Source organism: Electrona antarctica (assembly GCF_951216825.1).
Source record: "Electrona antarctica genome assembly, chromosome: 24".
In the NCBI taxonomy this organism is placed as follows: Eukaryota; Metazoa; Chordata; class Actinopteri; order Myctophiformes; family Myctophidae; genus Electrona; species Electrona antarctica.
Genome location: NC_136803.1, coordinates 8,734,563 through 8,761,124, shown reverse-complemented (window position 1 = coordinate 8,761,124; position 26,562 = coordinate 8,734,563). Strand labels below are relative to the sequence as shown.

The 26,562-nt window shown below is 43.1% G+C and overlaps 1 protein-coding gene across 1 annotated transcript in view; it reads left to right on the top strand.

Moving 5' to 3' along the window:
* The window catches only part of col18a1b (collagen type XVIII alpha 1 chain b), a 60,690-nt gene that overhangs the window by 24,173 nt on the left and 9,955 nt on the right, over positions 1 to 26,562 (top strand). The window contains exons 7-32 of the mRNA XM_079495339.1: positions 4,793 to 4,932; positions 5,645 to 5,662; positions 8,163 to 8,369; positions 8,579 to 8,605; positions 8,715 to 8,777; positions 9,322 to 9,405; positions 10,044 to 10,094; positions 10,233 to 10,367; positions 10,839 to 10,892; positions 11,512 to 11,556; positions 12,153 to 12,233; positions 13,512 to 13,625; positions 14,101 to 14,157; positions 14,250 to 14,276; positions 14,760 to 14,858; positions 15,243 to 15,278; positions 15,471 to 15,560; positions 16,016 to 16,036; positions 20,658 to 20,699; positions 20,810 to 20,869; positions 21,257 to 21,334; positions 21,868 to 21,903; positions 24,068 to 24,121; positions 24,404 to 24,478; positions 26,053 to 26,121; positions 26,327 to 26,357. Of these exons, the coding sequence (XP_079351465.1) occupies positions 4,793 to 4,932; positions 5,645 to 5,662; positions 8,163 to 8,369; positions 8,579 to 8,605; positions 8,715 to 8,777; positions 9,322 to 9,405; positions 10,044 to 10,094; positions 10,233 to 10,367; positions 10,839 to 10,892; positions 11,512 to 11,556; positions 12,153 to 12,233; positions 13,512 to 13,625; positions 14,101 to 14,157; positions 14,250 to 14,276; positions 14,760 to 14,858; positions 15,243 to 15,278; positions 15,471 to 15,560; positions 16,016 to 16,036; positions 20,658 to 20,699; positions 20,810 to 20,869; positions 21,257 to 21,334; positions 21,868 to 21,903; positions 24,068 to 24,121; positions 24,404 to 24,478; positions 26,053 to 26,121; positions 26,327 to 26,357 (1,794 nt within the window). The remainder of the gene's footprint in view (positions 1 to 4,792; positions 4,933 to 5,644; positions 5,663 to 8,162; positions 8,370 to 8,578; positions 8,606 to 8,714; positions 8,778 to 9,321; positions 9,406 to 10,043; positions 10,095 to 10,232; positions 10,368 to 10,838; positions 10,893 to 11,511; positions 11,557 to 12,152; positions 12,234 to 13,511; positions 13,626 to 14,100; positions 14,158 to 14,249; positions 14,277 to 14,759; positions 14,859 to 15,242; positions 15,279 to 15,470; positions 15,561 to 16,015; positions 16,037 to 20,657; positions 20,700 to 20,809; positions 20,870 to 21,256; positions 21,335 to 21,867; positions 21,904 to 24,067; positions 24,122 to 24,403; positions 24,479 to 26,052; positions 26,122 to 26,326; positions 26,358 to 26,562) is intronic.

The window sequence follows — 26,562 nt, the reverse complement described above, 5'->3', positions numbered from 1 at the left end:
ACTTCAACCAAAAAGATGAATTGAACATTAAATATATTGGGCAAAAAACGCTGTCAGTGTAAAGGTCAAATAACGTTCTTGAATCTGGGTTTAAGGGTTGAATTGAACAACTGACTTCACTAAGGCATGACTAAGGCAGACAATGTCCTGTCTCTACCCCTTTCTTTTTCTACTGTACATTAAAACAAACATGCCACAAAAATAATCTCTGAAAAAAAGGGAAAAAAGCCCAAAAGCAGTCTATATGAAATTCGTACACTCCGGTGCATTACATGGAATCTGGTTATGAACGAGACTGAAAGCTTCTTAAAACAAGGATATTTCTCTCATCACTTTTCATTCAAGAGATGCATGGAGATTATCCAGGCTTCTCTGTGCAGGCTGGTACACGCAGCTTCCTCGCATCCAGTGAAAGACACTGAGGAAAACATAGCTCTGTGTTGTATTTGTGTCAACTGTCGCTATAGGCTGATGCGTTCTTGTCAACCCCCAGTCGACTGCAAACATGGGTCACTGGGGAAACAAAGCCTCAGCTACCTGCTGCCCCTGAAGAAATAAAACGGATTGGGGTTCAAATGCGGCTCATTAGTTTAGAACGTCCTATCACGTATAGAATGGACAATGTCTAACGGTTTGGTTTTGAGTCATCTAACTGCTTTGTGTTGAGATCTACAAAATAGTAGTTACTTATTAGTCACGCGCTAACGATCCAATTGTAAAACCTTGGCTCCAATAGAGGGTATGCGCATGCTTAAAGTGAATGGCACATCGAGTGGCAAATCGAGTGGCAAAGCAACAGGCAAAGTGAGTTTAACATCGTTTAATGTTGTTTAATGCAATCAGATATGACTTTTATGTGTGGATGTATGGGCTATCAAGGCCAGAAAGTAGTTTTTTGCCACTCGGTAGGCATTCCTGCATAACTTCCGGGTTTGATGATGATGTCACGCGCATACTCTCTATAGTGGATCTCGGACTTCACGTGGCCATCCTGTGGCATCACAGTTAGTTGCAAACTCAGAGACGGAGCTATTTCTTCAAGCATGTCCATGCATTGAAGGGGCTCAGGTCAAATCACATTAATCTGTAGGGCCTTTATAGGACCGCTTCACCACTTTTCAACGTATCTTATCTAATTGGTCCTCACTTATGTTCATGATAAAATATTTAATAAAAAATCAACTCAGTCTGTGTCTCATAGGACTCAGGGCTGTGGGCAGTTCAGAAACCTGTCCACCAGTGACATCATCGTTAGGCAGATTTTTTTTTAAACAAGATTTCTTTTTTAAATATTTAGATTTGTATTATCATGAGAATGATGGCTTCCGGTATCGCATTGCAACTTTTCAGGAACAGAAAGCCTGCCGTTTCTATTAGCTTGGATTCCCCATCGATGATGTCACTGGTGGTCAGGTTTCTGAACTGCCCACAGCCCTCCTATGAGACACAGTCAGAGTAGAAAAGAATTGTGGCATTTTATCATGAACATTAGTGAGGACCAATTATATGAAGGTAGGTTGAAAAGTGGTGAAGTGGTCCTTTAATCACTGCTACAGTCTGAAAGGGCTTGATAGGCCCACAACAAAGACAACAAAGTGATTGGCAACATTATCTGAGAAAGAAATGATCAGTTAATGCTATGCGTGTTGTATATTTGCTTCACATAAAGAAAACTATGCAGGGATTACTGTGCTATTGGTATATATTATGCTATATCGCCACCTACTGGACACAGTACTACATTACTTCTGCTAACCAAGTCATGTCTACTGTTTATTTAATTTAGGAAGTGCTGACAGCTAAGCAAAGTTAAGATATCACTCTAGTAAATGTATCTAATCATTCTCTGTCATGTTATATTCGTGCTGCAGTATTTGGTACATTTTGTTTTGTGGCTAGTCTCAGGGCTAAGATCCTACAAAACTATTAGAGACTCACGAACAATGTCTATATTTGAAGAAGAGTAGAAGACTGCAAGGTGGAAACATTGCATTGTACATGCTGTTTTTAATATTGTTACAAGTGAGTTGCAAGCCCTTCTTCTCTCTCATTAAAACACCAAAAGGGGTTCCCACCCAAAATGGGTTAAAACATTTATTTATCCAAGGCACTTTACATAGCTTGTGCATTGGATTCACACACATTCATACACCAATGGTGGAGGATTCCATGCAAGGCACTAACCTGCTCATCAGGAGCAATTAGGGGTGCAGCGCCTTTCAATTGGTAAATATGTATTTGACTATGAGAAGCTATCTTACTTCCTTTGAACGTAAATGTGCTGTGCGATGATGTGTCGCGGCCCGCATGAATGAAAATTAATCTTGATTTCATTCACCTGGTTTATTCCCATCGCTGCGCGTTCGTCCTGGTTTTGATTACAGAACTACTCTGTCTTTTTTTTTAAATGTTTTTTTTCTGTGGCTTTCGCCTTTATTTTATTTTTTTATGGAGGGATAGACCGTAGGCTGACAGGAAATGGGGAGAGAGATGGGGGGAAGACATGCAGTAAAGGCCGTCGGGATCGGGAGTCGAACCCGCGGCACACTGCCAGACTGGCTTACCAGCCAAGGTGCCTGGACCATTGAGCCATGGCCCAGGCCAACTACTCAGTTTTTAATCTCATTCAAGATGACATTCAGACAGTGAATTATTCGTTTTCATTAATCATCAAGCTAAAATATGTATCTGAAAACATTTTTCAGATACATATTACATAGGTTTGAAATAAGCCACAAGCTTTGCTGCCCGTCTCTCTCTCTCACATCATCATCATCATATATATATATATATTATTATAATTCACTCAATGTCTGAAGGTATGAATGAATGTTTGTCAGAAACACTGCCGTAGCTCCTCACTGGCTGCACCAATCGCTCCCACTTTTCACACAGGCATTGACCATAATATTACAGAGGTCTTAACGGTCTTAACTTTTTTCAATGTAACAAATTATTGATAAATAATTAATTTATGTATCGACTTACATGGGAAAATGCGAAAACTCTATGAAGTCTTTTCCTCTCAGAAACCGTTACACCACTTGGAGGGGAGGTTCATAATAATTAATGTAATAAATTATTACATCAGTCGGCCTCATGGTGGCGCTATAACAGCCCACTTTACATTTCTCCTTATAACTCTTGCACCGTAGGTCGTAAAATCATATAGGCCACCCCCATTTGCGTCAGGATAGATTTTCTGCCATTTTGACTTTTCTTCAAAACACTTTAGCTCTTCCACCTACAGCTTTTGTGCTAATCTCACAAAAAAACGGTACACATGATTTCTGGACCTATCCGATTAAAACACCACAGGCAGAATTTTCATAGTCTGTATCGTTCGGCTGTAATCGGCTTCCAAAGTTAGTGGGAGGGGCCTGTTTCACACAAAATGACACAAACTACAAACGGAATGTCCAATCCACCCCAAGTTTGATTCACATGTCAAGGGTGGTTTAATCAACGGAGAGCCCAAAGCAAATCCATTTTCATCCATAGGGGGCGCCGCAAATGTGGAATTTTTGGGGGATAAATCCCTACGTGCGCTATAGCAAGGCAGGACAATTTCCTCCCAATCAGTAATGTGATCTATTACATCGCATTACCCACACTGTACATCATTTGGTGTTCATATATTCAGAACGGGTAAGGTCTAGCTAGTGTAAACAAACAAACTCAACACAAACGTTGCGTACGCGCATGTAGCGGAGCTACTTCCCATACCCTGAAAGGCTGCAACCTTCTGATTGGTTCAAAAACGCACAGCTTTCCTTTTCAGAGTGTAACTTCAAAATAAAATGCCCCAAAAAGCCAGTGCACCCCATCTTTAAAGGTCACGGCGGGTCATGATAAGGATTTAAATCAAACATAAATAGAAACTGTACCAATTTATACACTACTACAAAACAGTGCACTTAATACATGTATACAAAATAACAGGTGATAAACTTGACATCTAATAATAATAGATTGCATTTTTAGAGCGCTTTTCTATGCACAGAGTGCTTACTCAGAGCGCTTTACAATGTTCCATTCATTCATACATTGAGAGGTGAAGCAGCGAACAGTCAACGCCAGCGTCCTCACTTCCCACATTCACACACCAATGTGGTGGCAACCACTGGGAGCAATTAGGGGTTCAGCGTCTTGCTCAAGAACAACACTAACTCCGGAGGAGCCCGGGATCGAACTGGGAGCCTTGCGGTTGTCATCCGGCTGCTCTGCCGGCCACTCTACCCCTGAGCCACTGCCGCCTCTCTCAGTTTGACTACTGGGACAAAGTAATCTTTGCGATTTTAGATCTCCCAGTACAGTGGTTCCCAAAGTGGGGTCTGGGGACCCCCAGGGGTCCTTGAGGGAGTTCCAGGGGGTCCCCAGCAAAATGAGGAACCAAATGGACCCTTATGGGTCTGTAACTCAGAGAGTGTACCTAACGGGTCCATTTGGTTCCATTTGTTTAGGGTCCATTTGGTTCCATTTGTACACTCTCAGAGTTACATTAACATTGATTTTACAATATAAATTGGGGTTCCCAGAGATAGAAATGCCAGTCTAGGTCCGTAGCCTAATGCATGTAAATCTGGGGGTCCTTGAAATTAAACGGGTTGAGAATCACTGCTAGAGCCGTAAAAATCTTCTCTTATGTGGGTCTGTGGCATATCTCTTCAAATGGGGGTCCGCGGGCTAATTAGTGTCAACTTAGGGGTCCTTGATATGAACAAGTTTGGGAACCACTGTCCCAGTAGGTGTGTGTATTAACCCTGACCTTTGACCTGTGACTGTCCTCCAGGTCCGGCAGCTAGAGGTGAGAAGGGTGACCAAGGGGAGAAGGGCAGCAGAGGGGACACGGGCTCCGCGGGACCCAAGGGAGCATCTGGTTCCAGCACCGGATCTGGGTTCTCCGGATCTGGAGGAGAACGAGGGCAAAAGGTGTGTGTGTGTGTGTGTGTGTGTGTGTGTGTGTGTGTGTGTGTGTGTGTGTGTGGTAGTGTCTAACATTTCAGTGCCCAGTGCACACCAATGGGCAAGTCGAAACCCAAGGCACAAGTTGCAGGATTGTTTAAATTACAACATTTCACCTATAATGACATGCCCAAAATAGATAAGGTTGGAAGTTGTAAAAACAATTTAGATTTTGCCCCTGTTTTAGGAAATGAGTGCATACAAAGTACTGACATAGTAAACAAAAAAAGAACGTATAACCTTTTGTGTAGTCAAACCGTATAGAAAATCCCAAGGCACACCTGTCTCATATGGCACAGCATTTTGGAATTACTGATTATACTCTAGTATAGAGAAGGTTCGTAAATGGGAACTTATAGTATCCTGTTGATTCAACCTGAAACACGATAATGTCCCCGCGGTCATGTGTTTATCAAAATCAGAATCAATTTGATTAATCAGTCAAATAAACATGCTCTGAGAACCCACCATGTTCAGTGGTCAGATGGGTGGGCTGCAAATGCTTTCAGCTTTCAGACATGCATGGGCAGGAAAGGTTGGGAACCTCTGCTGAGGTGTATTCCATACTATTGAACCATATGCAATATGGAATGTTGAATATCTTAAACGTGTTTGCTACAGGACAGAAATGACACAAATCCACAATGTTGTAATAATCTGTACTTACTCTTTGTTTCAGGGTGACAAAGGCACCAAGGTATGTTCTCTTTAAATAATTTCTTCCATCCCTATTTTGACATTATCTTCATGGGGAATGAAAGTCATCCTTATGACAGATGTTTGAGGGGCGCTAGCCCCTCCTATGTCCAGCTTTGAGGGTTTGTGTAAACACAAACATTGTCCTAACACAAACATTGAATGCCATTGACAATGAATGGCCAGCTTTGTGTGGTTGTGCAAACACTAGCCTCGGTGCCCAGGCTTTCATTTTCATCGGCGCAAAAAATGTAAAGCCTGGGGGAACCCATTGGCCGCTATGGTCTAGAAGTGGGAGTCAACCCTTCCGGGTGGGCGTCGCTCCAAATGATGTGACGTAGTGCTGCACTCATAGAGTATTAAAAGGATAGAGACTGATCTGGCGCAAAGCTCCGCCCCCTCCGCTATTCATGTCAGTGGAAGTTGCTCAGTGGCGTTTTGAAGCACCCGGAAGGACCGTCTCAGAACATCTACTTCCGCATTTTTACCACCAAATTTTGGTGGTCAAATGCGGAAGTGCAACCGAGCGCTCAATGTTAAAGCCCAGCTGCACGGGGTTTCCCGGTCATGAATCCACAGGTCCGCCTGTAGTCCCTCCTCCTACCACTAGGGCCCAGTGCTTCAACGTTGGAGTGCCTCACTGGCCCCTTGGCTGCCCTAGGGGGGGAGAGGAGGGGCTGCGGCTGACGGACAGATCGGTGAGATGGGATCCAATCAGGGCGTGCGCAAATCTCAGCCGCGATCCGCCCCTCTAGACCAGAAACCTAACACGTTAGCCCAGGCAATGCAAACACTAACATTGAATGCCATTCACAATGAATGGACAGTTTTGAGTGTTCAAGCATTGAAGACGAAGGTGAGGACACAAATTGTGATTGGCCTGAATGAGATGATGTATGATGATGTATGATGATAAGTAGGCATGTAACGATATATCGTATATCGATATATATCGATATTAATCCCGACGATATGAATCGATTCGAATCGATTCATTGAATTTTGTTTTTTTTAGGTGGGCTAGTGTGTGATATGAAATGTGAGCTTTAGTCATATTCCATCATATTCAAGTGCTTTTGGAGAGAAATGATAGTCACTTTCAGTAGTAGACTGTAGAGGGGAGCTGTGTGTGTCTGTGACTGCCCAGGTGATGATGGTCGTTGATGCTCATCAAGGAAGGCAATTATGTTTCTGCACTGTCAAAAGTAATGCTACTTCTTTTGCAATGTACCTGTAGTTAAATAAAACATCTCAGGGGGGAAGATAAATTATATCACATTTAAAAAACGGTAATTTTTCTTTAAAATATATATTTTTTTAATATCGTGAACGAATCGTATGGTGAGTTGAGTGAATCGTTACATGCCTAATGATAAGATGGTACGTCCTCCACCACACGGGTGTCATTCAGTCTCTAATGATAAGATGATACGTCCTCCACCACACGGCTGTCATTCAGTCTCTAATGATACGTCCTCCACCACACGGCTGTCATTCAGTCTCTAATGATAAGATGATACGTCCTCCACCACACGGGTGTCATTCAGTCTCTAATGATGAGATGATACGTCCTCCACCACACAGGTGTCATTCAGTCTCCTAATGATAAGATGATACGTCCTCCACCACACGGGTGTCATTCAGTCTCCTAATAATAAGATGATACGTCCTCCACCACACAGTGTCATTCAGTCTCTAATGATGAGATGATACGTCCTCCACCACACGGGTGTCATTCAGTCTCCTAATAATAAGATGATACGTCCTCCACCACACAGTGTCATTCAGTCTCTAATGATGAGATGATACGTCCTCCACCACACGGGTGTCATTCAGTCTCTAATGATGAGATGATACGTCCTCCACCACACGGGTGTCATTCAGTCTCTAATGATAAGATGATACGTCCTCCACCACACGGGAGTCATTCAGTCTCCTAATGATAAGATGATACGTCCTCCACCACACGGCTGTCATTCAGTCTCCTAATGATAAGATGATACGTCCTCCACCACACGGCTGTCATTCAGTCTCCTAATGATAAGATGATACGTCCTCCACCACACGGCTGTCATTCAGTCTCCTAATGATAAGATGATACGTCCTCCACCACACGGGTGTCATTCAGTCTCTAATGATAAGATGATACGTCCTCCACCACACGGCTGTCATTCAGTCTCTAATGATGAGATGATACGTCCTCCACCACACGGGTGTCATTCGGTCTCTAATGATAAGATGGTACGTCCTCCACCACACGGGTGTCATTCAGTCTCTAATGATGAGATGATACGTCCTCCACCACACGGGTGTCATTCGGTCTCTAATGATAAGATGGTACGTCCTCCACCACACGGGTGTCATTCAGTCTCTAATGATGAGATGATACGTCCTCCACCACACGGGTGTCATTCAGTCTCTAATGATGAGATGATACGTCCTCCACCACACGGGAGTCATTCAGTCTCTTCAGCATTACAGTGTTGTTTCTCTCCTACCAGGGAGGTTCGGGGGTTGGTTACCCTGGCAACAAAGGAGACCGTGGTGCTGCCGGACCTCGTGGCCCCCCCGGTCCTAATGGGCCCGCAGCAGAGGTGGTCCGGCTCGGCGATGGCTCCAGTGTCCAGCAGGTGGCCGGACCCCCGGGGCCAGTGGGACCCCCGGGGTCGGAAGGGCCCGCAGGACCCCCAGGAGCTGAGGGAGAAGCTGTGAGTGATGACTTCATGGGTCAAAAACCTTGCCACGTAGTTGATAAACAATACAGTAGCTGGATTTTTCATTATATCCCACTTGGGAATTGGACCTCAAGTGTTTTTGAAGGTTTGGACTAAAACTAAACTGAAGAAAGCCAATTTGTCACGATTTGATGATGTGTTGCATGAATCAAGTCATTGATTATAAATATTCTATCTTACAGGGAGATCCAGGAGAGGATGGGAAAGTGGTAGGTTTTTCCTCATTTCAATTGTCATTAATTGAAAACCCTGGTATGACACTTCAAAATGGGTTTTAGACATTAGAATATAATGATACGTTTGATTATTGTGTTCCAGGGTCCCGCTGGGCCAAGAGGCTTTCCAGGAACACCAGGAACATCTGGACCCAAAGGAAATAAGGTGTGTGGGTGTGTGGGTGTGTGGATGGGTGGGTGGGTGGGTGTGTGTGTGTGGGTGGGTGTGGGTGGGTGGATGTGGGTGTGTGTGTGTGGGTGGGTGTGTGGGTGGATGTGGATGGGTGTGTGGGTGGGTGTGGGTGGGTGGATGTGTGTGGATGGGTGTGTGTGTGGGTGGGTGGGTGTGTGTGGATGGGTGGGTGTGTGGATGGGTGTGGGTGGGTGGATGTGTGTGGGTGTGTGTGGATGGGTGTGTGGGTGTGTGGATGGGTGGGTGGGTGGGTGTGGGTGTGGGTGGGTGGATGTGTGTGGGTGTGTGTGGATGGGTGTGTGTGGATGGGTGTGTGGGTGTGGGTGGGTGGGTGGATGTGTGTGGGTGGATGGATTAATGGGTGGTTACTGTAGATACATTGTGAAAAGATGGATGGATCAACAAGATGTATATACTATTACCTACGTGTGCAGAATGTATTTCTGGCCTTTGTGAATGTGCACGTGACATAACGGCTTATGAAAAATGTAATGGTGTTGACCTCTGACCTTTGAAGGGAGATCGTGGTGACGGTGACTCAGGGCCGCGGGGTCCCCCAGGGCCTCCTGGACCTCCCGGACCTTCCACTGGTGACCGGCCGGTAGGTGCACTGCACTCTGAGAGAACCAGTGGTGGGAAAAGTACCCAAATGTTTTACTTAGGTAAAAGTATAAATACTGCAATGTACAACTACTCCATTACAAGTAAATGTTCGGAATTCAAAATGCACTTGAGTAAAAGTATTGGCATCAAAATGTACTTAAAGTACCAAAAGTAGAAAGTACTCATTATGAAGAATGTCCCATGTCAAGTTTTCAAATGTAAAAAAATATTTTGAAAATAGCAGATCTACAAGCTCACAATGTGTCACATCGCGACACATTGTGAGCTTGTAGATCGGCTATTTTCAAATGACCGACGTCTGTATAAGGCTGAAGTGGTTAATGTATGTTTTGTAATAATAATCAAAATCTACAAAGTAACTAGTAACTAAAGTTTTCACATAAATGTAGTGGAGTAAAAGAAATTGGCAATGTAGTGGAATAGAAGTAATAGTATTGTAAATTGGAAATACTCAAGTAAAGTACTGTACTTAAGTACCTCAAAATTGTACTTAAGTACAGTACTTAAGTAAATGTACTTTGTTACCTTACACCACTGGAGAGAACGCTGTGAGGATTTCCCTTTGCATAACATGTACAGTATAATGTAATTTCTATATAATATGCTGTTTCATAGACATACTTTGACATGGAAGGCTCCGGTTTCCCAGATTTGGACAGATCACGGGTAGGTTGATCATCATACTAAAAGAGATCTAATGTTCTGGATGCAATACATTTGTATACAAAATAGTACAAAAAAGTACCCACATACTGTAGCTCAAATGCAATGGAGATGTTAATTGTTCTTTGTATGGTTCCCCAGGGGACCCAGGGGCTTCCAGGGCCCCCGGGTCGTCCCGGACCCCCTGGCAGGTCGGTGGCTCTGGGAGCCGATGGCGCCAAAGTAGCCTTTGGACCCCCTGGACCTCCAGGGAATAATGGAGTGGCAGGTTTACCCGTGAGTATCAAGTGTTTTATCTTTGTGAAAATGAATGGGTACAAATCCCACTCAAGACCTACGTCGAATTGAATGCCATGATTCTCCTCATTCCCGGCCTCCTCCTTCAGCTTTCGGCGGAATGCGGAAGTGTTGCTCTCACTATCAACTCATAATAAGTCCGCTAAAAACATCGAGAACAAGGCAGGCGCCCACAGAGCAATACAATGCTAATGCTATAGTGAGGCATTTCAGACATCCAAGCACTCATTGCCATTTTATTTTCCACTTTCTGACTTGAAATCTGAATATGGTTATTATGGTTTTTGCATTTCAGTGGGGAACCATCCCCGTAGTATTTCGCCACATTACTACTGTAATTTGTCTCCATCTCTAAATATTGTATTGGCTCTCTGATGTAGGAGACAGTGTATACTGTACATTACTTTACAGAACATGTGATGGTCACACTATATCTGTCTTCTGTTTCAGGGACCTCCAGGTCCGCCTGGACGGATAGGACCATCTGGGACCACTGGAGCCAAGGTGAGGGTGCATGCTGAACACACACATACGCATTATGCACGCACACACGCACGCACGCACGCACAGACAGACACATGCATGTACGCACTACAAACAGAGTCCTCTGTTTGTAGTGTATACGTACTCTGTAACATTATATCTGGTTGAAATTCTGAATTCAAGCATTCGACATCTCTTAATTAAAGCTATATGAAGATGAAGTTTGTTAGTTGCTATATACATTACATTACTGTATTTATCATCTACCACCATTTGGTGTAAAAACAATTCAACAATCAAATCCAAAATGCAAGTGTGCAGGGTTAGAGTGCGAACCCACGGACAATCTTGAGGTCATCATGTCACCCCAGTGTCGCGCCATAAGTTGATTTCATCATATTCTTTTAACCATTTTTCAATCTTTTTTAGTTTCAGTGTTTATCTCTGAGACCCCAAGCTACACTATAAAATCCTCAGAGTTATAGACTCCATTTGGGTCGATTTGATCCCAACTATAAACCATTTGTCTGGACCCAACATTGAGAACATTGAGTGCTTTCAACTGACAACTGTCAGAGAAACGGATTATTAAATTGTGTTACCTGTATAAACCTCTCTGTTCAATCTTGCATTTCTTCAGGGGGACTGTGGTGACCTTGGCCTTCCTGGATCTGCTGGAGAGAAGGTGAGTTTTACAATGGTCCCAGCAGGTGGATTCATTTTACAGTCTGTCTTCAGGCTGAACATGAATAACAGGAATCTGATTTATTCATTTACTCTATAGTATATTTAACTCTTAGAACTTAAGTATGTCTAAGTTCTAAAATATGTTCAATTCCAGGGGAAATAAAGCCTAAAGTTTGTTCCCTAAACCAGGGGTTCTCAACGTTTTTGGCCGGGGACCCCCGGAAATGCTTTGGCAATGTCTCGGGACCCCCGCCCCGCCCCCTCCCGACCCCCAATATAAATTGACTGCTACAATAACCTTAAACCATTTTGGGCGGGAACCCCTTTTGGTGTTTTAAGCATTGTTATAATTTAGCTATTGAAAAATAGCAGATCTACAAGCTCATAGCGCGCCACCGAGTGGCGCGCTACGAGCTTGTAGGTCTGCTATTTTTTTTTAAAATAATTTGGGGACCCCCTAAAATAATTTGGCGACCCCCCGAGGGGTCGCGACCCACGGGTTGAGAACCCCTGCCCTAAACTGAAGTGAACATTAGGTGTTTGGCTGGTACAAAAATGGATGGGTTTCTCTCCTTGATATCTACCTTCCTCTAGCAAGACTCATCTGCCTCCGACTTTTTCACCGGTCTCCTGTCTTACTTTACTCCTGGTACTCCTGCGTGTAACGGGGAACAGGTATTGGGTTTCTGCTTTGGTTTGGTTTGGTTTCCATTTATTCTTCTCTTCTGCTGTTTCGATCTCCTTACTAACCCCAATACAGCAAAGTCAAAGGCTGTCCATTCTCCTTGTTATCAATACATGATAATGGCTCCATCTCAGTGAGTCATGTTTACATGCACGCAGCACACTAACACACAGTGATTACTGTGAATAACCAGGTTATGGCAACAAGTCTATTAATGCATTGACACGCATTGCATAAGTGTGATTATGGCAACAATAACGTTTTAGCATGTCAGCTCTATGAATACTTAAATACTTTTTATGGCTATGTACATAGCCATATAGCATTTAAGTTTAACTGACCAAATAATTTGAAATGTTGGGCAAAACATTTGTCATCTTAATCATGACTATTTCAATATTGCCTTAATTGGGGAAACAGTGTGTTAATGTGAAGGTAAATGGACTGATGTTGCTTTGCCTTTACAATGATTGATATAGAAAAGGACTATTTGTCATCTTAACATATTTAAAAATGGTCTGATAAACAAAACAAATCCATCTGGGTTTGATTTCAAAACATTGTTTACCCCAATGTTTACTCCTAATCTTACCTATAGTACAAATTGACTTGACTTGTTCTGATGTCATTCATTGAAATTATTCGAGTTAACCCATTGATTGTGCTGTTCGTCATCACCTGCTTTGGTTGTTTTCATGACATCATCATTTATTATTTACACGTTTCCATTGACTACACGTCTTGAGATTGACTTCGCTCTAAACGCTAACCTCTGCACAGCTCTCTTCCATGTGCTTGTTTTGTGTTCGACCTAATCTTCACCGTTCACTCAGAAGACAGCAATGATTCTGCACCTCACACCTAATCTTCACCGTTCACTCAGAAGACGGCAATGATTCTGCACCTCACACCTAATCTTTTCACCGTTCACTCAGAAGACAGCAATGATTCTGCACCTCACACCTAATCTTTTCACCGTTCACTCAGAAGACAGCAATGATTCTGCACCTCACACCTAATCTTTTCACCGTTCACTCAGAAGACAGCAATGATTCTGCACCTCACACCTAATCTTCACCGTTCACTCAGAAGACAGCAATGATTCTGCACCTCACACCTAATCTTCACTGTTCACTTATTTACCTGTGAAGACAGCAGCATAACCTGTTTGATGCATTCTGCATGACACAACATACTTTCTCTCGTCCATGTCGTTTGGTTTTGTGTTTCGGTTTGTCACCCTCATGCATCTCTCTACCTGAGCCCAGGGTACTCAGGGTGCCGCAGGACAACCGGGCACTGAAGGGGAGGAGGGGCGTTATGGGCTGCCTGGACCCATGGGACCTACGGGACCCCCCGGGCCAGCGGGAACGGGAGGCTATGTAAGTATTGGTTAAACATACAGTACAAAGTACTGATCCTTGATGCAGCGTCACAGACAGGTGGAATTAATTGATGGATAGTTGTTTGATAATAGTACTGTCCTCTGTATAGATGGAGATGACGGCCGAGATACACATGGAAGCCACGCTGTTATTCATTTGTTTATTTTTCAAGCTGGTCAAACTTTTTTTCTGAATTGTGCGATTATTGAATTACTGATACTTGTACAGCTGTACCTTTTTTTTAACTTGATATTTTCCTTTGTGAAATATGCAATTTGTTGGTCTATTGAACGGCACCTTAAAACGTTAATCCGAGCCGCGCTGATCATCCTCGCTGCTCTGGGGGCCACCGTGCGTCCACCAAGAGCGCACTAAGTTGCATCTCAGGTCTGTTTTACTGAGACACCCTACTGTGTCTGAGTAGTGATCAACCCCCTAGTAATGGATATTCTTTCTGCTGCTCGTCCTACAGGACGAATATGGAGTGGGCAACAGCGTGCCAGGAGAGAGAGGACCCCCAGGACCACAGGTGACCAGATCACTCGCTCTCTCCCCACAGTGTTGTGTCCCTGTTGTCACGGTGGATGCACCGTGTAATGCTGTGCTGTGTTCTGTTTTCAGGGTCCAGGTGGTATTGCAGGCTTGCCAGTAAGTAGTGCCGTCCGTGTTCATTCATTCATATGAGCCATTATACATTGTTGTGTTGTGTGAGAGAATGGTTGAGGACAGACGGTCTAAATTGAGTGACAGTGTTCACGAATATTGAAAAATCATCTTCGTTTTATGTAATATCACTGAAGAGTATGAGTGGGAGGGATTGAGTTTTTTTTTCTTCCCTTCCCTTTTTTTCTTCCCTTTTGTCTGTGTTATTTGTCCTTTCGTCCTCTTTGAATTGTATTTTAGAAGAATATACATTTTTCAACCTGTTCTTAATAAAATTTTCGGCAGCCATTGCCTGGGAAACTCGATTGGGCAAATTGCCCATGTGGCATTTTAGATTGCTTGGTCAACCCACCGAGGAGACAGCCACATGGTTGTTTTATTTTCTTCATTTTATAGTAGTAGTAGTAGCATATAGTAGGATAATGTTTCTGCTGCTATTACTTATAAATAATGTTTTATTTTCTCTAGGGAAGGGCAGGGTTCCCAGGTATCGTTGGAGAGAACGGAGCAGAGGGACCAAGGGGGCCGATGGGAGCACCAGGGCTGGATGGATTCCCTGGGCAATGGGTAGGAAGTAGGGATGTCCCTATCAGGGTTTGTTTTGCTCCCGATCCGATCACTTGATTTTGAGTATCTGCCAATACCGATTTTCCCTGATCCAATATTTATATTTTTTATACAACACTTATGCCATATCACAACAATAGTACAATATCCAAAATCACAGACAATATCCAGTCTAATATCATGATATGGATATAATATTGATACTAGGGATTTCCCGACCACTGTGTTTTCTCCCGATCCGTTTCTAAACATTTGACGTGATCGGCCCCAATTTTACGATCACGTGATCGGGTCGGGACAGCCCTAGTAGGAAGTCTAGGAACTTATTTGTTTATTTATAGGAAAAAACAAATCAATCGATAATTTCTTGTGATCCTTCCATAGGGAGAAAAGGGAGACAGCGGAGTTAAGGGCGATGTGGTGAGTTTCAGATGTTTCGTTAACTGCCAATTTCAACCTTCCAGAATCCATCTCAAAGGGCTTCTGTTCCACAACGCATGCCAGACATCATTACAGCATTAAAGCAATTGAAGAAACATTTCCCTTTCAGTTGTATACGTGGTAAGGAATAGTCTGTTTAGCTTTTGTTCTTGTTGTTCATTGCCGGTGTAGGGTGTGCCAGGACGAGAAGGAGGGGCACCGGGACTCCCGGGTCCCCCGGGGCCTCCAGGGGAGGTCACTCACCAGACGGCAGGCAGCGATGTGAGTTGGACTGATGGCAGTGTGACGCCTGGAACCTGTTCATTCAGAGATTAACCGTCATGCTCTGTAGTACGCTCTGATTGTATTCTCATTCAGCTCTGTAGTACGCTCTGATTGTATTCTCATTCAGCTCTGTAGTACGCTCTGATTGTATTCTCATTCAGCTCTGTAGTACGCTCTGATTGTATTCTCATTCAGCTCTGTAGTACGCTCTGATTGTATTCTCATTCAGCTCTGTAGTACGCTCTGATTGTATTCTCATTCAGCTCTGTAGTACGCTCTGATTGTATTCTCATTCAGCTCTGTAGTACGCTCTGATTGTATTCTCATTCAGCTCTGTAGTACGCTCTGATTGTATTCTCATTCAGCTCTGTAGTACGCTCTGATTGTATTCTCATTCAGCTCTGTAGTACGCTCTGATTGTATTCTCATTCAGCTTTGTTGTCACATCACAGGTGTACAGAAAAGTAAAGAAAGTGGGTGAAGTTTGTTTTCGTGCAAGTTCTGTCGTTTTGTTAGTTCCATAGAAATAACACTCACTCACTCACTCACTCACTCACATAGGGTTGGGATCCTTTAGGATTTTAACGATTCCCGTTCCATAACGATTCCCTCTTAGGTTCCTTAATGGTTCCCTTTCACCATTCCTATAGGGGGTTCTAAATGGACCCTTACAGGTCTGTAACTCTGAGAGTGTACAAAAGGAACCAAATGGACCTTTACAGGTCTGTAACTCTGAGAGTGTACAAAAGGAACCAAATGGACCTTTACAGCAGGGGTTCTCAACCCGTGGGTCGCGACCCCTCGGGGGTCGCCAAATTATTTTAGGGGGTCCCCAAATTATTTAAAAAAAAAAAAAAAAAAAAAAAAGATTTTGTTTTATAATTTTTTTTCCACGATTTTTCAAAAAATAGCAGACCTACAAGCTCGTAGCACGCCACTCGGTGGCGTGCTATGAGCTTGTAGATCTGCTATTTTTCAATAGCTAAATTATAACAATGCTTAAAACACCAAAAATGGGTTAAGGTTATTGTAGCAGTCAATTTATATTGGGGGTCGGGAGGGGGCGAGGCGGGGGTCCCGAGACATTGCCAAAGCATTTCCAGGGGTCCCCGGCCAAAAACGTTGAGAACCCCTGCTTTACAGGTCTGTAACTCTGAGAGTGTACAAAAGGAACCAAATGGACCTTTACAGGTCTGTAACTCTGAGAGTGTACAAATGGAACCAAATGGACCCTTACAGGTCTGTAACTCTGAGAGTGTACAAATGGAACCAAATGGACATTTACAGGTCTGTAACTCTGAGAGTGTACAAATGGAACCAAATGGACCTTTACAGGTCTGTAACTCTGAGAGTGTACAAATGGAACCAAATGGACCTTTACAGGTCTGTAACTCTGAGAGTGTACAAAAGGAACCAAATGGACCTTTACAGGTCTGTAACTCTGAGAGTGTACAAATGGAACCAAATGGACCCTTACAGGTCTGTAACTCTGAGAGTGTACAAATGGAACCAAATGGACCTTTACAGGTCTGTAACTCTGAGAGTGTACAAATGGAACCAAATGGACCCGCAAGGGTCCATTTGGTTCCATTTGTACACTGTCAGAGTTATTGTGGTCCTTGAAATAAAAATGTTTCAGAACCACAGCGTTGTAATTGTATATTATAGCAGACGTGAAGTCCTGCATACCGGCTCTGACAGTGTGATAAAACCCGCTTGTCAAATGTGATGGAACCGATTCCGGCTCCTCAATGTCGGATCCGGTTTCCCCGGTTCCTCCGGTTCAGGATCCCAGTCCTACCTACCTCCCTCCCTCCCTCCCTCACTCATTCACTCACTCACTCACTCACTCACTCATTCATTCACTCTGACTAAAGGCTCATACATACGTATTTTCGGTGGTTAGGTGACCACCGAACTACAACATGACGTCATGAGCCGCGGTGAAGAGCAAACCACCGCCACCGCTCCAGCCCTTCTCTCTGTTTTTACTCACCACCGCTCAACGTTATTTCAGCTCCGGTGGTCAGCTCACCACCGGAGCGGTGGTCACCTCACCACCGAAAATCCAGACTATGAATAGGCCTTCACTCATCTCATTCACACATCTCATCTCATTCACTCAACTCATTAGCTGAATTCCAATACCTCAAATCTCAGCCACTCACTCACACTCGCTCACTCCAGCATGGTGGTGTTGAAATTTGTGACAATTGTGTAGACATCACAATTTCGGTGTCTAAAGTCATACATCATTGCGGTTTGTTTATTAGCAGAGTTCAATCTAGCGGTATTTAGGCCACGTATTTAAATATCTCCATGTAAGTTATGTGAAATGCTCAAGATGGTCACATATTTTGGCAGGTCACCAACTTCACCATAACACCACCATGCGCTGGACTAGTGACCGAGTGTGAGTGAACGAGTGGCTGAAATTTGGGGTGTTGGAATTTGGCTCACTGACCCCCATCACTCACTCTTTCCCTTTCAGTTATGCACAATTGCTCACTTTGCTTGTTTGCTTGTTTGCTTGTTCACTTGTTACTAATACTAACTGACCTAACTTTGTTCCGCCGTAGTATAACGACCTATTTGGGAACGACGAGTGGCAGGTAAGGACATTCACCCTCCAGCCTGTTAACTTACCATACAGCCCAAAAATACACTTTACGTGTTTCAAAATATACCAACATTGTCTCTCTTGAAAGAGATGTGATGTGATGAGGCCAAAATACAGTACATGTATATGATCTATTGTAATAAGAAATACCAGTAGTAATTGTAGAATGATACGTAGCTTGCAGAGTTAGTTCAGTCAGATATACTCGTTATACACTGACACCACGCTAGACAGGAACGCCCAAAAACGTCACATCCGGTTTTAGCCTGGGGTAAGAATTTTCTATGGCTGCCAATGCAACTTGGTCCAATCCTTAATCACATACGGACAAACATCTATGCCGATGCTATCTAACTTGCGGAGGTAGCGTGCCTTGTCCACGGGCAACAGATCTTTCAACGTATGGCATTGCAAATACGTTTGATAATCGCTACTCTGCTCAATATTGTTTTTAAAATGCCGCAAATTGCATTGCAGTAAACGAGAGCAAATCACAACTTCCCCCGGGGGTGGGCGGAGTCACAGTTTGAGGCGCTGATTACGCGCTGTGGTGTCAGTGTATGCTCTTGGGCGCATTCATGCGTATTTCAATGGTACCACACATGATTCATACGGCATACAATGACGTAGCAGCTGCCCAATTGCCGGGTTATTTAAGCTCACCTCAGTCTCTGTTCTTCCTGCTGCCATTTGTCCCTGGACTGTTGGTATGCGTCTGTTTGCTCCCACCGCCTCCCCAGCACTCTGCTATAGTTGTTCCCCATGGGGGGTTGTTGTATATCTATCTCCCTGCTCTTATGTTTAACGATGGTTGTTTAATTATGCCGAGCAGGGAGAAATATATAGCAGAGCCGAACGCCAAGATAAAATATTATATGCACACTTGTATTCTCATTCTATAATAAATATGTGTTCATCTATTCGTGAGTTATCTTACTGAACTATAGTAAAAGTCGTCCAAAATCGATAATAACAATGTATCGTCGCTGTCGGGCAGTAACATATTTTGTGTATAAATCAGTGCTATTGAACACACTTTACGTCTGTGTGTGGGTTTTACTAATTATTGAACCAATGGCTTAAAGACTAAACCTCCTTAACTCCATTGGATCGTCAAACTTGACTGAGGGACTGCCATTGGACTTTTTTGAATTTTCGTTTTTTCACGTCATATGAAAACAGGGAATCATAGCTTCAAATTGACATATTGGTTGTAGTACAGCGCATTACCAAAAAATTGTGCACTTTTTCAAAAAAGCATGAAACTTTTACCATAGTTAGATGATACCATGAGGTGTATTTTCAGATGTGGAGTCAAGTCAGATTTGACCCCTGAGGCCCGGTAGAGCATAATATGTGACCAATACCCATAACATCCTATATAAGGCAAAAAAGTCCAAATTTCATCATTCTTTAAGTAGCATGTGACATATGAAACTAGGGTGATTTCATGATGCTGAATCCATTCCAAGCATTAGTTTTGCAAAAAAACACTCATTGGGCTAAAAACGGCCAATGCCGTCATCACAAATTGATGATGCCAGCACATTTGGGCAAGTGGGCATGGCCGTTTTAAGCCCAATGAGTGTTTTTTTGCAAAACTAATGCTTGGAATGGATTCAGAATCATGCAAACACCCTAGTTTCATATGTCACATGCTACTTAAAGAATGATGAAATTTGGACTTTTTTGCCTTATATAGGATGTTATGGGTATTGGTCACATATTATGCTCTACCGGGCCTCAGGGGTCAAATCTGACTTGACTCCACATCTGAAAATACACCTCATGATATCATCTAACTATGGTAGAAGTTTCATGCTTTTTTGAAAAAGTGCACAATACCTCTTGTATTGGGGTATAAGCCGCTGTACTATTGTTCAGTTTGACCCACCAGTTTTGGAGATATGGCTTATAGAGTAATGTCTTACAGAAAACAGAAAATTGAGAAAACAGGCTTGAAAGGTTCACTTCTGTGGTCTCTAACATTACACCTAGTTACATGTTTAAGCATTTATTTCATATTTACATGTCGATTTCAGCTCTGACACTTATTTCAGACAACAAGTGTTTCTCCTCTGGTGAAAAGCTGTAATTTGCGCGATGGCAGTCTCTCAGTCAAATCTGGTCACATATTCATTATGGATTAGAATGACGAAGTCGGACAGAAAAAACCTATCTCTGCATTAATGGTCAAAAGGAGTCAAGGACACATTCAAGTATCTGACAATTATATAAAGTCACCATAGCAACTTTAATGAGTATTGTGTTGTTTTCATTTCCTGAAAAGTAAATATTTTGGACATACTGTAGCTGGTTTCTGCCCAACAGCAAAGATATTAGTTAGTATATTCCTGAAACATACAAAGTGTATTTCCCCTCTAGTATGGGCTATTTCTGTGTAAATGTATAATCAGTGAAGATGAGTTTTTCGGTTTCCTCATGTGTGTGTTTTGATCTATTTTGTAATCAAGGTTCCAGGAGCAGCAGGTATTCCTGGAAGAGCTGGATTCCCAGTATGTAATGTTATGACTTTCATGACTTTTTGACTGAAAACTCAACTGGACAAAATGTCATTAAAGCTAACGTTTGGAGTCAAATGAAAGGTATGTTTGTTTTGATACAGGGGCCCATGGGACCCAAGGGTGACCGAGGGGAGCTAGGGCCTTCCGGTGAAACTAGACAGGTAGGTCCTTTTATTCTAAGAAATATTCAGAATCGTATTGTTGGATTATATTACACTATTTCTCCTAACAGCAGCTCTATTGACAAAATAAGCCATTGTGTGTCGGAAAGTTGCTTCCTTGGCGCATAATGTTGGCCGTTATTGTATTGTAGCCAACGGTCTGTCTATAAAGTAACCAGCGTCCAGAAGTCCACACAACATGACACGTGGCTACAATAGTTTGGTGGGATGGTCAAAAACATGTGTGCTTCAGTGGTGTTCAGGTGGCGCAGGGGAAAGGTTCATACCAACACAGGGAGGCTGGCAGAACCTTCACTAAAACAGCCGGGACAACGGAAACTCTGTCATTTTTAAAATACTGTTATTTGTATATATGTTTTTGTTCAGGGTCAGAAGGGAGAGCCTGGTATCATTATGGGACCTGATGGAAGACCCCTGTACCTGGGTGGGCTGGGAGGACCCCAGGTAAACAACCATAGTACTATATCTACTGTTGTACACATTAGAATACTCATAGGTAAGTTAACTTGGAGAGTATAGAAATTGAACCAAATGGAGCCGTGATTCAGAACGTGTACCAATGGAACCAAATTGGACCTTCAAAGCCCAAACCACACCAGTAGCAACTCCTTGCAGCTATTCGCAACTCCTCAGTCCTCGCTACAAAACCGTTTTAAGGTCAACCACGCCAATGCAACTCCTTGCAACTGCCATTGGGGATAATAGGCTGCAAGTAGTTGCATGGCGAATCATTGGTGCGCTTTGGACTCAAGGTCTCCACACACCGGGCGAATCGGATGCGAATTCGGATTTTTAGCGGACCATCGGTTTTCCGAAAAACGCGGCCGGTGTGCAACCACCTTTAAGGGACCATATGGTTCCATTTGCACACTCACTGAGTTAAGTGGTTCATTTACACTTAGATTTGTAGCCTATAACTCCGTTTGGGCATGGTTGATTCATTCATATGTTGTACCACAAATGGTGTGTGCCTACAGGGAGACCCTGGACCTCCTGGACCTCTGGGACCGAATGTAAGTAGCATATATACCCCGTTGTACTTTGGAAGTGCTACATGTACATTCAGCAGCTACAGCTAACAGTACAGTATTACGTTAACGCTGTTATAGGCTCACTGCTGTGTGCACATACACAGCTATCAGTGCGGTAGAGATACACGATATTGACATTTTAGCCCATATTGATATCTGTTGATATGTAGGGTCATATTGGCAGATACCAGGTCCGATATATTACATTATTAGGCATTATATTTATATTGAGCTTATTGAGCTTATTTCTTTTTACGTTTCCATTTTCAAAGCCATTAACGGTCACATTATTATTATTAGGTCCATATCGGTCAGTATCGGTGAAAAAAAATCGGTTCAATACCGATATTGCATTTTTAATGAAATATCGGCTCATATGGATATGCTACCGATAATATCGTGCATCACTAAGTACAACATTAGAGCAGCAATAGACAACATTCATCAGCACTTCTGTTGTATGTTGTACATACAGTACAAGCCCTCTGTTGTATGGCCTGTTATTTCCCTGTCATGTACTGTAATAGTAATGCAGTAATCATGCTGTATGCAACATACTGTAGTAATGCAATGACGTCCTTGCAAGAATACTGTATATATTCAGGAGAAAAATACCTCACCCAACAAAAACACATGGATAATGGTAGTCATCAGCTCATGCCTTTCAGAGATGAAAACAAAACTATAATTCTGTTTTGCTGGGCCGACAACAATCTACCGGTATCTATAAATGCACCACGTCTCTGTGTGTATGTCTGTAATCCACGTAACTCGAAAGCCGTTCGCCCCACCGACTTCAGATCTGACACACTAATTCCACACCGCCACAGGGAGTGCAGTGCCCGGTGTCAAGTCCGTCGGATCGCCGGTTGTCCAGAACCAGCACAAAAGCCTCTGCCCATGGGCTCCAAATTTGACACAACGGGCGCTGATCACCCCTAGATATCCATATATGGAGCTGGCGTGTTCTGACATCACAATGGTGTTCTGACATCACAATGGTGTTCTGACATCACAATGTGTTCTGACATCACAATGATGTTCTGACATCACAATGATGTTCTGACATCACAATGTGTTCTGACATCACAATGATGTTCTGACATCACAATGATGTTCTGACATCACAATGATGTTCTGACATCACAAGATGAGTAGTATGACTTACATAACTGGATGGATCAACAAACACTCTAACAGACAGACAAATGGAACTACAACTAAACCGGACATGAAACACATAAGCAGTCGGCTGGAGGGAAGGCCACACGCTGGAGTGCTCCCACACCACACGCAGCAGTGTTCCCACCCCGAAGTCCAGGCACAGAGTGAGCTTTATAGTCCAGGTAGCGAGGCCTGAGCTGCCACAGGACCAATCAGAGGGCTGATCAGGCTCCAAGCCAGGCCCTCCTCAGGACGGCAACACATTAGGGACAACAATGCTCAGCACCTGCAGGGGACAGAAGCAACAGCCAGTACCAGGCAACATAATAGGCGCTCCTCCTATAACCTAGTACCTGATAAACAAGCCTACTAATAAATATATATAGATAGGATAGCATCAGCACCATATATATTTATCACCACTAATCAAAACATAATCATAAACAGCCAACGGCTGTTACAACATCACAATGGTGTTCTGACATCACGATGTGTTCTGACATCACAATGATGTTCTGACATCACAATGATGTTCTGACATCACAATGTGTTCTGACATCACAATGATGTTCTGACATCACAATGTGTTCTGACATCACAATGGTGTTCTGACATCACAATGGTGTTCTGACATCACAATGGTGTTCTGACATCACAATGGTGTTCTGACATCACAATGATGTTCTGACATCACAATGATGTTCTGACATCACAATGGTGCGCGACCTCGCCCTTAAAAAAAAAAGTTGTACGATTTGTCACACATGTTAATGCAGTGAAATTTGTCACCCATCTCTTGGAGCATTAGCCAATTGATCACACCTGATCACCCCCAAACGGGCACTGTTCTAGTTATGTAAATATTATCATACCATCATAATAATTTATTTTGGGGAAACAATATTTGTATTCAACACCTTTTTAATCATTTATTTTCTTTTCCCTTTGTGTTATTGATTTTATCTATTATGTCCTCTTGTAGGGTCCTGCTGGGCCTTTTGGCCCTAAAGGAGAAATTGGATTTCCAGGTCGACCGGTGAGTAGGTTTTACTATACAACACATTTCTAAAACGGTGAATCTCAGGACCCATGTTTGGTTCACGGACCAATTTTTGTGTATTGTTTTTGTTTCCTACGTTTAAACAGATTCAAAAGATTAAAAAAAGAAAAAGGAGAAAATAAAACACAACTTTTCATCAATTCAAAACACATTTTCATAAATAAAATGAAATAATTCCATGAATAAATGTAAAAACATGCACTGTTTTGTTCATACACATACTGAAGACTATTCTGTGACCGTGGTGCTTCATTGTAGGGTCGTCCTGGGCTGAACGGGGCGAGGGGAGAGAAAGGAGATTCGACTTCTGGAGACGGTGGACATGGCTATCCAGTAAGTTAAAACGGTGGTTGTCAACCTCCCGGGTCGGGACCCCCAGGGGAAGGGGCTCCCTGCATGGTTTTGGGGGGCGGTCCCCACACAACTGTGAAGTCAACAATGTAAGAACTAGTGAGAAGTACTGATTTACTCTAGAAGGCATTTGTAGTATCAGCCTCAGGTCTTAGGCTGAGCTCACACCTTTAATGCAATTCTCGTGCTCGTTGGATGCGTGTTGTGTAGTGTCATGGCCGCCCAATGTATTTCCAATGGAGGTCACATGGTTTGACACAACATTGTGTTGTGTGAGGGGGAGGGGCGTTTCGACTGCGCCCCTCCCCCTCACACAACACAATGTTGTGTCAAACCTTGTGACCTCCATTGGAAATACATTGGGCGGCCATGACACAACACAGCATTGATCCAACGAGCACGAGAATTGCGTTAAAGGTGTGAGCTCAGCCTTAGTGGGTTAACCCTGGTTTACTTTACCCCGAATACACAAAGCCAAGACATAGTACCTATACCACCAGTGGTGGAAAGTAACTACGTGCATTCGCTGTACCCATTTTGACCTGAGATCAGATTCTAAAAATGTCTTCTACATCCTGACAGTTTTCTGAAAAAGCTATGTTTCTATGTCAGTCGTTCTTCGATTTTTCAAAAATAGCAGACCTACAAGCTCGGTAGCCTCGGAAACCCAGACGTTTTTATTTCCAGGGAGAAAAAAAAGGTCTGGGACCGAGTCCACTTCAATACGGCATAGAGTAACGCAAACATCACTCACTCTCTGCTGATTTCTGATCGTCTGCACCTTTGTTAAATTGACACACACACGCACACATATACACACACACACTCCTCTCTCTCTGTCGCTCTAATTAATTCGTCTCATGTCGCGCAGCTGCGCATAGTTTCTGCCGGCGGATCCTGCCGGGAGCTGCCTATGCCATAAAAAGCATAGGTGAGTTCCAGGCTACAAGCTCGGTGGCGCGCTACGAGCTTGTAGATCTGCTATTTTTCAATAGCTAAAGCATAACATAATGCTAACACCAAAAGGGGTTCCCGCCCAAAATGGGTTAAATACATTTTTGAGGTACTTTACTTGAGTATGCCAAATTCTCAGTACTTTTACTTCTACTCCACTACATTTCAGAGGCAAATATTGTACTTTTACTCCACTACAATTATTTGACAACTTTAGTTACTAGTTACTTTGTAGATTATTACAAAACGTACATTAATTTAACCACTTCAGCTCTATATACATTTTCGACCATTTGAAAATAGACCATCTACATCACAATGTGTCGCGATGCGACACATTGAGTACTTTTACTTTTGGTACTTTTGTACTTTTACTCAAGTCGATATTGAATTACGGACTTTTACTTGTAACAGAGAATTTCTATATTGCAGTATTGATACTTTTACTTAAGTAAATAATGCGAGTACTGGCCTGGCCGACCTAACGGTCCTTACTGTGAATCTATCAATAAAGGCAAAAAGCCCCAAAAAATATCTAACAAGAAAAACAAATGGGAGTACTTTTTCCACCACATATTTTCATCAGTCCTCTTGTCTCCCAGGGTCAGCCAGGAGCACCCGGGCCCCCGGGACCCCCTGGACCAGCCGTTCCTCTTGACAGGTTCACCGGCGTGAGTAGAGAGCCGCCTGTCACTTCCCACACTACACTTCCCACAATGCACCATTAGTTGACCTGCAACTTCATATCTGGTGGAGAATTGATGGATCGATCACATCTATGTTCATTAGAAAACCAATACTAAAAGAAACATTTATTCAAGTAATACAAATTATTTTGAGCATTGACACTATTGTTGTTCTTGGGTTTGATTTCAGGGTCACACTGACATTTCCAGGCACTATCCTGGTAAGTTTTAACTCCATATTCTGTCCTATGTTAAATGTATGTCTGCTGGATTGGTGAAGTTAAAGGGACAAGGTCACAATTTCAACCTCATTTTATTTTATTTTTTTGAGGACTAATGTTCCAAAATGTGACCTAATGTGACCAGCTCAGACTGTGGCCTTGTGGTTTGAGTGTCCGCCCTGGGACTGGGAGGTCTGGGTTCGAT